The 16,878-nt window shown below is 38.9% G+C and overlaps 1 protein-coding gene across 1 annotated transcript in view; it reads left to right on the top strand.

The window, feature by feature from the left end:
* The first annotated feature begins 7,484 nt into the window (after nucleotides 1-7,484).
* ADGRA1 (adhesion G protein-coupled receptor A1) overlaps nucleotides 7,485-16,878 on the top strand; it is a 248,280-nt gene continuing 238,886 nt past the window's right edge. The window contains exon 1 of the mRNA XM_065746714.1: nucleotides 7,485-7,705. Within this exon, the coding sequence (XP_065602786.1) occupies nucleotides 7,485-7,705 (221 nt within the window). The remainder of the gene's footprint in view (nucleotides 7,706-16,878) is intronic.

Genomic DNA, 16,878 nt, shown 5'->3' with positions numbered 1-16,878 from the left:
ATAATATGTATACAACTTCCTTCTCATCTTCCTTCTTCTTGCAGCAGAAGTAGCTCTATCCCAAGCAAAAACAATGTTTCATCCTGTCAGACTTGGGTGGAAAAGGGAGGAGAGGATAAAACATGAAAACAATTAAAAATGTTTATTTTTAATAGTGTCTGGCAGTAGTCAGAGTTTTTAATACTATAAATAAACAAAGGTCATAGTCAATGATGAGAAACACATGCCATGCACATGTTTCTGAAACTATAGATAAGGAAAACAGATAATGAAGAGTATTATGTAGACAGCTCTTCTCAGGGAGACTCATCAGAACTTCCATTGCCACTTTCAATAGTACCCAAAAGCAGTTACATCCCTTGGCTTCTTCTCAGTGAAGCATGTTAAAACAGAGGTAACCATGTAATACGAGGACAAGAACAGAACCACTGTTGGGTTTCAGCTTCTTTTCAACACTTTAGAGATGGGAATCACTGTGTCTGGAGAAGGTGTGCACAGTGCAGTTGAGCTCAGATAACACATTGAGCATCCAAAAATCTGCTCATCTGTGCAAAGTAAGGAGCTGTGCTCAGCAATAGACCAGCATGATAGATTTGGTAGAGGACAGTAACTAAATTTCTAATGTTTGAGTGAAGAGGAAGGCAATTTAAGGCATAACAGCAACCCAGAAGTGGAAGCTGGTGTAAAGCACAGTCAGTAACCCCCTCTGCATTGCTGGGAACAGATACAGGGGCACAGCGTCAGTTATCCTAGCTATTTATGTGTTCTTGCTCTTGGAATCTTGCTTCGGAATGCTGTTTGTAAAAGATTTCATACTTTTTAATTGGGTTTCTTAAAGGGACACTTTGCATTTACAAAACTCCATATCCATCTGGTAAAGAATGTTTCCTGACTCAGTTAACACCACATGCATTCCAACTGGTGCAATTCTAGACTGTGATTCACTGTTCCCAATGTCCTTGCATATTAAGAGAGTACATTGGGAAATAGTGGAAGAACAGTACATTTTTCAAGAAGATGAAGGGACTGGGAAGTCTTCATTAAAAACCAACCCCCCTACCAAGTTGCTTTCTGGTAGGTTCAGTGTCTGACACCAGTATGACATAGACCTTTATGAATAGGAGCCAGAAATTGTTCCAGTGATCACAGAACCACAGAATCACTTGAGTTGGAAGGGGCATTTATAGGCCATCTAGTCCAACTTCCTGGCAATGAACAGCCAAAATGGGTGCTCAGTCTGATCTTTGTGTGTTATTTTCCTGAATATTGCTTTTATTCAAATATTAATGTTAAAAAAAAAAAGACACAGTTGTTTAAGTAGTTTATAATTTTTTCCACAGTGGCCTTTTTGGATTTTAATTTTTTTTGAGTTGCGAGGCAACAGCTATCTAGTATCTTATCTGATACTGATATCACAAGATTCTGATGTAGGTGAGTGAAAAAAGTGAAAATATTATGTAAATGTATTTTTTTAAATTTTAAATTAAAAAAAATAATTTTAAATTAAAAAAAAATTAAAAGTGAAAATATTGTGTAAATAATCTATGCCATGCTTAAGAGAGATTAAGATGAGTAAATGTTTATGCTTTTTATTTTCCGTGCTTGTAATACAACTTTTTGTCTTTTTCTACTCTGATTGGCATTTGCTGTTGTTGCTGTTCATACTGGTGTAGCTGTCAGGACACTGATTTGTTTAAACACTGAAGGTTTTCTTAAAGTATGAAGATGAATCCCATAAAATAGCAACACTCTACTTCTCCAAGAATGCGTAGGAAGAATAAAATCAAACTCAAGAATTATTGGCAACTCTAAGATGATATTGGACATAGAGGGAAGATGGCATCTTGCTGATCTGAGAGAGTGTCAGTTTTTAAACCAGCTTCAAACTGAAGAAGAAAATTGTTTTGAAGAAAATATGAACACTCCAAAGGGACTTGAAAGAAATAATATGCAATAGCGAATGATGCAATTTCAAGTGGCTTGAAGTGGGAAATGATGTGAAAATGGGAATATATGGGCAGGAAAGAATAGATGTGACTTTCTGCATGTAGGGCAACAAGGTCATAAATGTTTTGACAAAAGGAATTTTAGAGAAAGATGGAGGAGTGCTAGAATTCACTTACACTGGGGGATCATTGTTACTAGTACAGTCTTGTATAGCTGTTCATGGTAATTGGATTTGTTGGCTTTTCATGTTAGGATTTCCATCAGTTTGGCCAGAAAAAGATGAATCTATTTAAATTCTTTGCAAGATTAGTTCAAGCCTTGGTATAGCTTGTTTCTTTAAACTGTTCATGTATAAATAAGAATTCTCAGTCTTTGCAACTTATTCCAATGTCTCACCACCTTCATAGTAAAATTTTATTTGTAATAACTGGTCTAAATCTACCTTCTTCCAGTTTAAGACCATTTCCACTCACCCTGTCGCTACATACCCTTACAAAAAATTTCGCCCCATCTTCAAATGTTTTGCCATTTAAAAATAAATCAGAACTAATAGATATGTTTGGAATCTCTACTGTGCTACAGTTGGCGTTCAGATTAGACGTGACATTACAGAGTGACAAGGACAAAATGTAACAGGCACCACACCATTTGATTATCTTTAGCATTTATTTCATAATGAGGTTCTTATTTTTAATCATTAATCGTTTTTCATCATTAATTTTTAAGAGTTCAGATTATAAGTTACTTTCCCATGCATTTTACTTTTCTGCTATGAGTGGAAAGCAGTGAAATAAATACAAGTTATACTAATAGTGTCATTTTAACTTGCTGGATGAGTTATAGCAAGCAATCCAGAAATTTATTGGATATCTTTGGCTGAGGAAGCTGGGCTTGGTCAACGTGGAGAGGAGAAGGTTCTGGGGGAGACCTTGCTGCAGCCTTCCAGGAAACTTCCAGGAAGTAGGATGTAGTCTGCCTATCATCAGCTACTAGAAAGTGTATTTAAAACCCAGTAATGAGTATGCACCAATAGGTATTTCTTTCACTATTTAAGCTTATTATTCTTTTCATCTTCCCCACCTCAGAATATTTACCATTTAATGCTTCTTCTTCAATGAAGAGAGCACTTGAGTGGCTTCCTCCAGAGTACGCAGGAGGGTACAAAAAGGTCTGCACAATGAGGTTGTTTGACTTCCTCTACAGAGGGAGATGAGAGAGCAAAAGCATTTTTGCATGACATAAAAATGAAGTATGTGGTAGAGCTCTACCTGGAAAAGATTCAGTTCTTTTTTCTTTAACTCCTCTCACCCATATGGGTCATTGGAAGGTATGAATCTGAAGTCCTCCTTTGGCAGCCTATACAAAAGAGTTGTTGTTCTTCTCTCTCACAGGTAATTAAAGTGGTGTTAAGAGATAAAGGCTAGAATACTCAAGTATGTGTGCTCTTAGTGTCATTTTGGAATAATTTTGGTCTATTATCTGAGGTGGCTGAGGGACTTGGTAACAGAGTTGCATTGGGTGATCACCTGAAATTTACACTGATATTTGTTCCCATTTCAGTATGATTTGTCTGCAATTCAGTGTGTTTTATATTGGTTGGCCATAACCAAAATATTCCTAGACAGAGTCTTGGCTCAGCTTTGAAAAACAGTTTATACTCCTGGTGCTTTTTTTTTGTTTGTTTTGTTTTAATACCACCAAATACTGCTTCACAATTGATAGTGAAACAATGCAACTACACTTGGGGGTTTCTTATACTGTAAATTCTCCATGAAAATCAGAGAGGTGAGGTATTTCTGGTTGTGCTAACACAGAATAGCAGAGATGGAAATCCTGTTCTGTTAATTCTTTCTAATAGATCATTGTTCCCAATGGCACATTATTCAGGGCTCTGATTACTCGGGCTCCAAATGAATCAGTTTCCTTAAATGATTACTCAATCTGCTAAATAGGTTCAGGACTGTTTTGCTGAGAGTCTGTTTCTGCATTCAGTTTTATTCAATTAATTCTATCAGTTAGTGGCAACTCTGGACAACTTTGCTTCTATTGTTCTACGATCTTTGTTTGGAGATTGTTCATGCCTTATGAGAACTCTGCAAGGAAAAGGACTATCCCACCAGTAACATTGATCACTATGTATGAAGTAAAAAGTCAGTGGGTTTATTCAGTGTGAGCACCGCGTTGTGTATTTTTATTTGTTGAGCCCTTTTCCTCTATCACCTTTGAAATAATCTTTTCACAGAATTCCAGGTGTCCCAGTGGATCACTTCATCTCCCAGTTAGTGTACCTATCCTCTTTCTAGGCTGTATATTTTGTTTTTTTAATAATCTTATTGTAAAGGCACACACATGTATCATGGTGCTATGGTCATGTGACATACCATGAGATAGTGGCTCCTGGGTAGCGGTGGTGGAATACTGGGGTGCTGGAGGAAATGGGGTGAGAGCCGTTATTTCACTGCTGTCAATAAAGGGTCAATGTTCAAGGAATTAAAGGGCTGATAGAGTGCCAACTTCTGGATAAGAAATAAAACAAAAGCCCTGATGGTTTGTGGCTATTAAAGTTTCCGTGGCTTTCTTCCAATACTAACATACAGTTTTGAAATCCTGACAAAATTCAAATTGGCTTATTTACATTCTGCCTCCCCATATTTCCTTTTATTGTATAACACATTTTTGTTACTTAATTTCTGTGTAATGTCCTGTGATGCTAAGCAGGTGCTGCTGTTTTGTGCTTGGGAACAGGATCTAAATGTAATGTAAACTTAAAGTTCAATGAATCTCCTGTAACTCTACTGCTGATTCCTTCCTATATCATTTATCTTCATTCAGGCTAATACCATTTTAGGATTATCTTACTAAATTTATTTACATTTCTTTTAACATCTACGCATCTCCACAGGCTGACATTCCTCTCTCAAGTACTGTTGTAAGGACATTGTGTAAGCACACCAAGATGCAGTTATTAAAATCTTCAGCTCTTTTGATACACAGAAATGAAAATACAGGAGAGTTATTCTCTGTCTTGCCCAGCATAGGAGAATTTATCCTTTGCTTCTGCTCTTGAATCAAACAACTAAAGCAAAAAAAAAAATTAGGAAAGTTAAAATTTAATGTTTCAAGCAAATGTTGTTTGGTTATGTGAGCAGAGGTCAGCACACATGCTGGGTGCTGACCAAGCCCAGAGAAAAAATGTGAGAAGTGGTATTTAGAAGTGTGTTCTTTCAATACATGTGTGATGATATAGTGTAGATCTACAGATATCAGAGATAATGAAAGGCTTAAGGTCAACTGTAAATTAGAGAATCCACACTCAGTTCCTGTTTAACTGCACAGGCACCTGAACTCTTCTAGTGTTTTCAACTTTAGCATTCCTCAAACTTTCTGCCCCCACCCCCCCCACACACACACTCTGAAGCCTGGGAGCTCAGGTAGCTACCACCAGATTGAGGAGTTCTGCTGTGCTGGCCATTGTCACCTGAAGCAGCAGTGAGCTTTTTGGTGCCTGGGTCCTATTTTCACTGAGACCTCTGTTTAGACTGTGAGGTCTCAGGGCAAGAACATAATCTGTGCTGGTAAATCATCACATTTTTTCATATTTAAAGATAGCAGGAAGGTAGATAGCTGAGGTTTTTAATTTGTCATAAAGCAAGAATAAAAGGTAAGGAAAATGAAGTGGAATATCTTTCTTAGTTTTTATCTCTAATGTTGGGAATAATAGCTCCTTTTTCATTTTTACTGTAGATTCAATAGGTAGCTTCAGTGTGAGTGTAACTCTTGATCTTTATAAAACAATATTCTTTAAAAATTTTCAGGATCAGTGATTTAGAAAAAATGTTGAAATTCTGCTAGTGGGTTCTTAGGGCTCATTGCTCAATAAGGTTAACACCAAATAAGATCCACGCTAAATTTCAATAAGTAGTTTTTTTTCCAATTGTGCTCATAAAAACTGTATAGGCGAGAGAAGTTTTTTGAAGTTAAAAAAAAACATTTGAAAATTGAAATGCTGCGTTGGTTTTCTTTATGATAAAGAAGATGAGAATGTAACCTTCAGAGTGCTGAGTGGTCTCATGTAAAACCATCTCTTTTGCAGTCTGCCCAGTATGCCCTACACAACTTTGCTTTAAAAAAAACCCAACAAGTTGTAATATTGATGGATCTTTAAATCAACAGCTGTACAGAAAAAGGAAGCTTCTGTTAGCCTGGAATTTCACTTCTATTGCTTATTAATAAACCTAGTGCCTAAAAGCTTCCAATTAGGTATTAGAACACCATGATAACAGGCATTGTAAATGTTCAAGACAAATCCTCCCTTAGGGACAATATTATATTATTGTTTCAAAAGGAGAAAAAAAAAGCAGTATTTTCTTAAAATAGCTTTGCTGCCATGGCACAGTATTACTAACTTTGGCCTAGATCCTGCTCTAGGATGTACATAGTGAGGCCCTGTTAGGCAAGGCAAATATCACTCTCTTTTTGTAGAAGCCCATTAACAGTGGAAGTCCCTGTTACAAACTGGAGGCTTTGTTCATAGAATAGCAGATTATCATATAATTATTAAGGTTGGAAAAGACCTCTGAGGTTACTTAGTCCACCTACCACCAATATTGCCCATCTAACCCTTGCCCCTCAGTGCTTTTTCTAACTTTTTGGGAGCACCTCCAGGGATGGCCATCCCACCACCTCCCTGCACAGTGTCTGTCCACTCTTTTAGAGTTGTTTTCCTAATGCCCAGCCTGAACCTCCCCTGGCGTTACTGTAGCCATCACATCTCATTCTATCAATGCTCTCCTGAGTTGGTAGCTGACTTTCAACAAATCAAACTGGGCAAGAAAATGGGGTAGCTTGCAGTTTATACTGAAAACCATGCTCAGAATTGCTATTTGGATCGCATGAACTACTAGTGAGGTGCTCCGAAGCCACAGAGAGCCATAAGCAGCACGCAAATGCAATCAGAGAGGACAGCTCATCGATGATGGAACCTTAGACTACTGATCTCGCTGTGCTCAGGCAATGTCACCTGAGGCGTTCAAAGTCAGCCAGCAGCTTGGGTGCTGGTCGGAGCTTTGTGCTCTCTTGGACTGTGTTGACCTCTGCCTGTCAATGCTGGTGATGGGAAAGCAAGCTTTTCCGCTTAGGTACGTGCGCTGTTCTGCTTAGGAACCGGTAGGACAGCTGAAGGTTTTCGCCGCCAGAGTCCCAAACCGTGGCATTTTTCACCTCTTTCCCAACTCCTGGCTGCTCGGGTGCAGCATCCACCCCATCGCTGCCGGGCGCTGCGGGCGGACCCGGCGGCTGAAGGAGGGTCCGCCCAACGCCGCGGCTGTACGGGCTGCGGCAGGAAAGGAGCGGCGGCTCCTCGCAGGAGGAGGAGGAAAGGAGGGGGGGTCCCTCAGAGCGGAGCCGGCCGCAGCGAGAGGCGCGGCGGGGCGGGGCGGGGTGGGCGCGGGAGGCGTGGAGGGGAGCGCGCTGCCCGCGGAGCGGCGCGGATCGGCGCGTGCCATGCGCGGCGGCAGGGGCTCGCTCGCTGCCTCAGCATGCGTGGGCTGTGCCGCCGCCTCTGCCTGGTGGCCGCCGTGCTGGGGCTGTGCGGGGGCAGCAGGAACTGCCCCGACCTCATCGTGGACCGTTGCCTCTGCGCCGCCGAACGAGCCAAGGGGCCCGGCCGCCCGGCCCTGCGCATCAAAGTGGTCTGCAGCGGCGGCGACTTGGTGGAAACTTTGCAGCCCGCCGTGCTGCCCAACCGCACCGTGTCCCTGTGAGTACGGCCCGCGAGCGACGCACCTGGCGGCGGGCGGCGGGAGGGATGCGGGGCGCGGGGGGGGGACGCATGGGCGCGGCCGTACCGCTACCGCGGGGCCGGGAAAAGCGGCCCCGAGCCCTGCCCGGCTGTTAAAAAGTACGTGCGAGTTTGCCTTTTTTCTTTTTTCTTCTCTGTTTGGAAACTCTTTTTGGCGTTACGGTCGAGCTGGGGGAGCTGGGCTTCCCGTGATGTCAATTGCGGTGCGTTGGGAAATGTCAGTGCTGGCAGAACTGATGGAGCTCACCGGTACACCTTTCTGCCGGTGGCAGAGCGGGCTGAAAGCGTCCCAACACTGAATGAACGATGCTGGTGAACGGTGTGCTTTGAGACGAACCAGCTTTCCCCTTCCTCTCTCATCTTCTCTACATAAAGTTTGTCACTTGACATCTCCTCTCTTAGCAATAGTTACTGTACAACCTATTGAAACGACCAACTCTCAGATACTGTTCCGAATTGCAACTCAGAATGCCTCTCATCTTTGTGCTTTGCTTATTTATTTATTTTTGATGCTATTTTGTTGCCTGTTGCACGAACTTGAATAAACGCAGTGTGTTGTTCGCGTGCTGGTAGAACTTGTAATTGTATTGCCAAACACAGGTGAAAGTAACGTGCCTGTGACGAACCCAAGCAGTAACGGATCTGTGACACTCGCCCTCTAGATTGTGCACATTTCCAACAGCTCTTTTACTGTTGAATTTATTTCTGTTGACAATTCCTGCTGTGAACATCTCCACTGTTCACTGCATTTTCTTTAAGTCAACACTTCTAGGAGACAACTGGTAAAGATAGTAATTTATAACAGCTGGGGAGCCCGTGCTGTAAATTTGCAGATGTGCTGCGTATGCTTCAGTTCAGCTCCAAGGCTGACTGCTGAGTGACTTGGTGCTGATTAGCTGTGTGCTGATTGCTCATCCGGGAGGGCTTTGCTTGTTAATGTACAAGATGTAATAACTACACTCCCAGCTAAATTTAATAGACTTTTTAAGAATCATTTTATGACACCAACCTAAGTTTTGACTTAGGTGGTAAATTCACTCCTACTTCTGTGGTTTATGTAACTGGCTTTATAGTATATACTCCTGGAAGGGTGTAAAATGTTGACACAAACTATTTTTTCTTCTCACTGGTTAAAGGTCTGCAGAAACTTTTATACTCAGCATATCTACAAAGGCTTTTGTTCCTAAGCATTGATTTGGAGAGTTTTATTGGGATTTTTTTTTTAAAGCTTTTCCTTTGACTGAATACTAGTAGATGAATCCATCTGACCAAAGGATCAACAGAAGTATGTATTCACTGTAGTGAAAAGTAATTGAATTAGAAACAGAAGTGAGAAAAGATGGATGGAGGAGGTGGCATGTGTGAAGTGGTAGGTGGGAGGATTTGCTTACTTGCATCTGTGTATCAGGGTACCAAAAGCAAACATGTTGCTCTCACCCCAAAGAAGCACATTTCAGGTAATGCTTGCTCAGACTTGTTAGGAAGCTACCATGTTATTACTTTTTTTTTTTTTTTAAACTCACTCAGAGAAATCTATGACCTGATAGATGGTTAGTTGTACTTGGCTGGGACAAAACACAAACGCCCTTGGTTTTATTTGCTGGGTTTGATTCAGTGAAGTACACAATACCTTGTATCACCTAAATGTATGGCCTTTTTTTTTACTGTCTGTCTCAGTTTTTTTCTTCCTCAAAAGCAAATCTAAAGCTGAGTCTTGAAGATAAAAAGGAAAAAAAGTTAGAATCTGAGTTAGGGATGTAATAATTTTCAGTAGTTGGAACTTACAGATGACAAGTTGATTGAATGTGTCAAAGATTTTCCAGGAGAAGCTGTTTTTGATGAATGGAATTACACTTGTGAGATTTGGCCAGCTGCAGAAAATAATGATAAAAAGCTCAAACAGCACCACTCTTACATTTGTTTTTGTAGCTGCGTGGAAGAGTTAGGCAAAAGAGAATACTGCAGTAGACACTGCCTATTTCCATTCAGTTTTATGGGCCCACAGAGAGAAAAAAGAACTTTAACATATGGAGCACAACCTTTTCGATTGCTTTAAAAATTAAGAAATATAGAGGTGAATAAAAGAATGCACGTTCAGATGTAGCAGCACTTTTAAGGAACAGTGTAATGAATAGTAATTTTTTTGTCAGATTAAATCCTCTTCATATATATCATATAGGAATGCTGCTTCTCTAGCACTGTTTCTTTTGGAAGGAGAAGTTAAAGCCAAACTTAACTGCTCTGCAAAGATGTCATAGGAGTTAACTCTGCTGTATCTCTTTAGCCATTAAGAGATGAAGTTGTAGTTCTTCGAGTTTGCATTTACATGCTAGGTAATATCGCTTGCCAGCAAATTTAAGAAGTTATGACTTGTTAGTTTAATGACTTTTTTTTTTCACCCAACTGACCAGGAGACTTGGCCAAACTCAATGATTCTGGCACTTTATGGCACCAAAAGTAGTACTGCAGAAAGTACTTCTGGAATTTGGTACACTCTGGCTTGTCTTAACATAAACTAGCATAAAGTCACTGGAGAAACCCATATTCTTGACCAGTTGGGACCAATTACTTCTAGTGGAAAAGTACATCTAGTTTCTTGGAAATCAGATGATTCAGATGAATGCTGGAGCTATTCAGTGCTGCCTGATTGCTCCCAACACCAGAAATGAAATAAAAATATGAGCTGATAAAAGAACTATTCTCACCTCTTTATATTAAAAACAAAAAGAAAAAGAAAAAGAAAACACAAAGAGCCTTGTTCTGTGCTCTCTGTTTTGCTGGCTTTATTTAGTATTTACTTCTTTGGAAATGGGATTCAAGTGCTTGATTTCGATTGAAAGAAAAAAAGAACAGTTGTAGTTTCACAAAGTATTTATGTGTATTTTGTTAGAAGGAATTCTAAACTTTTTTGATTTGCATGCTACATTTCTGTGCCTTGTATATCAGTGAGGGGGCAGAGGGGGTGTGTTACTTTTCTTGATTTCCATGGAGAAAATTGCTGTGTCCTCACAAAATTATGGGAGCTCCCCAGATTTCTCTCAGCAGATGTAGACCCAACAAGGAAGGATTGCATCCCTCCATGATAATGGTTTTCTCAGTCACAGCTTTATGGCCAAATATGTGGGAATTCTTATAATGAATTGATACTTTATAAATTATTATTTTTAAATTGCGTGATTGGTTTGTTCAAGGATAACATTAAAGACTGACTAGGTTTAAACTTTTGATTGAGCTGCTGAAGTTGGGGCTATGCAGAATGAGACAGTAAAACTGAGTTTGCCACTTTTTGCATTGCAGGAGTCCTACAATTTGAAATTTCAGGGATTAGCAGTTAGGTTCTGTTCTGCATTATTCCACGTAAATGGGATGGTATATCTGCAGGTCACTTACTATCTGTACTTTTTTTTCTTTTTCTTTTTTCCTATCAAATGGTGCCAAGATGTTTAACCTTATAGTTCTTAGAAGTTCCCAGTTCATTACAGCTCTTGATACAGCTGAGCAGAATATATTTTGAAATTATAAAGGTCATCAGTTTCGCATAGAAGCATTACTTATTTTCCCTCCCTCCCAATTCAAAAGGAGGTCTAACGTATTCAGGAGGGTGTTATTTTTCTAAATTTTGCCCAGATATGCCTGGGTACGTCTATTGTTTTAAATGTCGTTGTAGATGTGAAAAAAATTAGGGTAGTGTATGGTCATAGCAACTCTTATATATGACTCTTCATATTTATGTTTATTTTTGATTGTAAATTAGAGGTTGTCTCAAATTCCTCAGATTATCAGTTTCAGAATGGGGCTACGTGACTCCAGTGGAAACCCATAGGCATAATGTGTACAGCAGGCGTTTCCATCCACAGAGCGCTTCCCAAACATTAGCAAGCCTTCTGAATGCAACATTCACCCTGCTTTTCTGCCCCCAAATTACTTTAATGTCACATTCATTTATGTCAGGTCTACTGATATTTATTCTAACTTATTATATTACTGTATATTTTTCATGTTCAGTCCTGAGTTTTACACTTCTATATTACTTCAGCTTAGGATACATAAATACGATTTAGTTAATGTAAGCATCTTACTGTAAAAATATATCTAATTTTTTTTTGTTGTTGTTCCAAAGAGCTGAGACTTTAAGCTAGCCAAATCAAACAAAGCAAGAATTGAGGGAAGAATGAACAAAAAATAGTATTCATTAGTTTTATCTCCCCATCTTAAAACTTGCTTTTTTTTTTTTTTCTTTAGTTGTATAAGGTCTCACGTATTATTGCTGGTTTCCAAATAACTGGATTCCTAAAGTATGTAGGGTAGTTCTCATTCTAAAAGTTTTCACAGACATTTTCACCTTAGTTAACTTCCTGTGTTCACTCAAAGTGCCAGGAAAAAAAAGAAGAATAAAAACCAGGTTTCCTGCTCCATTATTGATGGATGTATACATATTTATACATGCTTTCTCCAAAAGCTCTTAGAAAACAAAGTCTGTTTCTTGTGAAAAAAATTCCTATCATAAAGCAAGTTGATGCATGGAAGGTCTGAGAGGAATGCTTGGGAAAGGTGAAACTAAGATAAAAGAAAATAGTAGGGAAGAAAGGTCTTCAGATACTAGTCTAAATTTCCTTGATGGCAGAAAATACCATAACTGAAAATAATAATTTTTCTTCATGTTATTTCTGATGAGAGGATGTCTGGGTTTGAATTGTCTTGCATGTGTGTCAGTACTGTGAAGTGCTCTGACCGCTTCTGAATTACTGCTTACTGTTAGTGAAGCCAATCCATGGGCATGAGTGGAAATTTTAACAAGAGAGGAGGGCAAAAAGGTTCTGCTTAGACAAACTGAGATTTATTTATAAATGATATTCAAAATACCACACAGGCTGAAATTCTTTCTCTTTTGATTAATTTGTGAATGTTATACATTGAAAAAAATGCCACATATCCTCCTGGTTCTCAAGGTTACTTTCTCTGAAGAAAACAGTTAGTGGAAAGGAAAGAGGTAAGAATTTTTGGAAACAGATAGTTATTTGCTGTTCCAGGTTCATTAATGGTTCATTAATTTGGTAATTTAATGTAGAAACCCAGTTCTTTTTTTGCTGCATGCTGGGAAATTTGCAGTATCTCACACTTAGTTTCATTCCAGAGATATAAATAAACTGCTGAGATAGACAGGAGGATAGCAGTGCATGTTTGTATTAAGATATATCTGATACCTACAGAGAAGTCCTAAATGAAATTGGGGTTTTATGATATGGTATAATTTGGTTAGCTATGACCATGTTTGCCCAAAGCAGAGAGAGATTTTAACATGTCACTACCTTCCTTTTCTTTCTTCTTTTATTTTCTGTAGGTTACCCTAGTATTCATAAAATCCATTTAGTTTTAATGTAGAAGATAGGTGCAACAGTGTAATGCTTTTGAAGTGCAGATACTCTCACCTGATGTGATGGCCTTGGAGAGAGAGGTTTATGGATGTGGAATTTCCCATTATAGGAAGCTGTGTGAGTTGCTGCCCCTTGGGACCTAGGTACTGTCATCCCTTAAACTGGGATGCTCTTTAGATTTGGTGACATAGTGCTTTTTTTCTTTTCTTTTTGTAGTTTTGTTTTAAGAAGAAAATAAATATTTCCTCAAGATAAATTTTTCTTTCCTTGAGCCGTTCTAAAAACCTAGCAGCATGAGGAGAGCTGAGGTGATGAGGGGAGAAATGGCATGGTGGAGAGAGAGGTGAAGAAGGGGAAATAACTGTTCAGTAACAGTTCTAACAGTCAGAAAGGAAGGGACTAAAAGGTCCTACTAACGTGAAGCACACAAAGTTTGATATTCCTGTATGTTCTCTTTTTTCTGCATCATTCAGAGGTTCAAAATCGCACATATACCGATGCTGTGTGGTCTTGCTAGCACTTGTGACTCTAGAAGTCCATTTGTTACTTTGCCATTGATACAGACCCAGAAGTACTGCCAGTACTGGGCAGAAGTAGCCAAGGAGCACTGCTTCCTTGTGCAAAGTGTGCCCTACTTGAGGCCCTCTGTCAGAATGTATTTTGCAGCTGTTGTATTCATCCATGCTCCACGTACTCCACCCCTAGGTTCCTTACTTCTGTCTTTACTCCTGCTTTCTCCATGCAGAACTGGCATAAACTAGTAAGTTCGAGTTCAGTCTGTCTTTACTGAGGCAGAGAGTAGGGGAGGAAACTTATCTGTGCATATACATATATGTTTATACGCATATATACACATGAAAAAAAGAAGCTTTCAAACTCTCTCTGACATGAGAGTCAGAATTTTGTGCAAGCTTGAATTTCACCGCTTTATTAATCTATCAAAAATCTGTACTTGTGCTTTAAAAATTTTTTTTTGAGTTTGAAGAAAATAGATTTCTAAGCTTCCTCCTTTTCCATCTTCCATATAGGCTATAAAAAACAGTACAGCTTCAGAAGCATGCAGAAGGATGAAAAGGTTGGGTGTGTGCTGCCTTAATCAGCTCTGATTAGCTCTGGACAGTTGCAAGTTTGCTGTCTGGTTCTGGTCTTCCCAAATCTAAGTTGGCTAAAAGCACTATGTTGTTTATAATACTATTATTTTTTTCCATTTACTTTGGAAATTACGTAATACAGAGAAAGTTCAGACTCGGTTCTTATTTTTGTGGCAGCATGCCATTCTTCACCCTTCTCTTAAAATTGTTTCCAACTGTGTTTTCATGCCTGGGACTGATTTGGGAGTATTCTGAAGGTATATTTAGTCATATGAAAACTGCTTTTGCATTTTCTGTTATAGTCTTACAGCCTTGTTGACAGTTTCTTTTCTGTTCTAAGTCAGATATAATCTTATCCGAACAGCAGTATGTCAAATGTATAAACTGTTCTGCCAATGAAGTAAACACCCAGTGGTTTATGGGTATTACACTCATAGACCTATTAATCTTCACAAAAACCCAAGGGTTATTTCTAGATCATATAGGATTCAGATTTGCTGATAGCTATGCATAAGTGAGCAAGTTCTTTTAAGCTTGTGTTTTAAGCTTTCCTTTGGTAAGTGGTTGCCTTTTAAATTGGTTAATAAAATCTCATAGAGGTGTAAAGGCACTGGCATGCAAGTTCAGTGTATATACTGAAGGATTTGTATAACACAGAATGAAGTTTAAAGGATTTTCTCTGTTAGTAAGGTATCATAGTTTTTGAGTAACTTGATTAATCATGACCTCCAAAGTAACAATTATGATTTTCCTAGTTTATTGCAGAAGTACTGTGATTTCTTACTTCTAGAAACAGTCAAGATGATGTCTCTTCATTAAATTCTTCCTTTTATTTTATGATAAAGAAATACCCCAGAAAGTGCATTCATGCATGTTTTATAGGTAAACTTTCACCTTCCAAATCTATGCTTTTATGTAACTCGAGAAAAGAAAGAAGAAAATCATAGATGGAAAATAAAGCTAGCAGTATCAAAATCAGGCTTGGAAAACTTGAAGAGAAGCACAGAATTAAGGGAAAAAAATCAAACAATTAACATTTTGATGTGGTATAATTTCCCAGGCAACAATTCTTTGGATACCTGCACTTATCAACATGGTATCAACTTCTGAGAGATGGGAGAAAAGCATAACCTGTGTGTTCAGAACTTTCTCAGTACAGGAAGTTTTATAGAAACTTCAAAGGAAGTATACTGAAATGCTAGGAAAGGTTCCTCAACAGGAGTGTGGTAGTAACCTTGAGCAACAAGAAACTTATTGTCAATGAAGAAAATACTCATTGCTAATACTGAGGAATCAAACTGACTGCAACTCCTAAATACTGTGTATTTGCATGCTACCATTTGTCCTGGTTAATTCTGTTTTCCATGGGCCATTTTGTATACATGGAGCAGTCTCCCATTAGTCTCAAAACCTTGTAATTATGCACTTTGCTTCTACTATTTTTCATTGATATTTATTGCAATTCTGTCTCTCACCTGCACTTTTTTATTTAGTGCTGGCATGTATTATACACTATCCTTTGCTGTAAATGCATATCAAAAAATTAAAAGCAGAACTGAACTACTCCTGTCTCTCTCATCTGTATGCTCTATTCTCACTTTCCCTTGTGCACTCATTTCTCCACTAGCTCTTGCACTTTCACTTGTGTGCTGCTGATTCCAGCTCACAGCCTCCACCTCTTCTCTTGTCCTTCATGACATTCCAGATCTTTCTAAAACCCTCCATTACATCTTCCTTCATTACCTTTGGTCCTTGACTCACTTTATCCGTTTCTTCTGAACTTACTGATTGGAACTGAAACTATTGAGGATATGGGTCCTCAGAGAGGTCTGACTTAAGCCCTGGAGTTCAGCACTGCCTGGAACTGGGGCCAGGCAGATGGAGTTGATCCTATTACACAACTTTCAAAGAAGAAAAATGTAAGGAGTCAGAACCAAACGGAGTTTATCATTAGAACTGCAGCCAGCAGCACGGAGAAGTCTGAATGTGGTTGTGTCAAACAGTGTTTTTATATTGAACTGCTGCCCATGTTGCTGATAGTTGAAGGGAAATGTCTTGATGGTCAGATTTGCTTCACAAACCTAGAATTGTAAATTGCTTAGAAGGGAAGAGGAGGTCTAATTTCTAGTTTTCTCTACCCTTTGTGACAGTGTTCAAACAATATTACAACCATCCTTCCAAAACTGTGAAAAGTGTATAATACAAGTAATTATAGTGATATAAGATGAAATCTTGACATGTTATTCTTATTGCAGTTCTTGAGCCAGAAAACTAAACTTTTCAATATGTAGGCAAACCTAAGCTTATGGGACTGCATTCCTTTCTCCTGTGATATAGCTATCATTATTCACATGCTGAGTTTATCATATAGCTCCATCTTAAATTAGATCAAGTTAATGAACTGTTCTCAGCAATGACTGTAGTAGTTGACAAATACATCTGCAAAAGCCATGACATAGCCACACTATGATTGGGATGCAGGAAAAGTGGCATGGTCAAAATGCACAAGCTTTCACTGTTTAAAGACGTGTAGTTGTTCCTGCAGACTTCAAACTGCAAACCTGGTCCAGGTCCATTACTGACATTGCTCTATTAAGTCTTCAAAACAAAAGTTGTTTTCATGGCAATAAAACAGTACATGATATTCTATCTGTAATGAATGTCA

The sequence above is a fragment of the Cyrtonyx montezumae genome, unplaced genomic scaffold, assembly GCF_038088225.1.
Source record: "Cyrtonyx montezumae isolate F1298 unplaced genomic scaffold, pur_monq_1.0 scaffold_4, whole genome shotgun sequence".
NCBI lineage: Eukaryota > Metazoa > Chordata > Aves > Galliformes > Odontophoridae > Cyrtonyx > Cyrtonyx montezumae.
The sequence above is the reverse complement of the archived record's forward strand: the minus strand, read 5'-3'. Positions and strand labels throughout refer to the sequence as shown.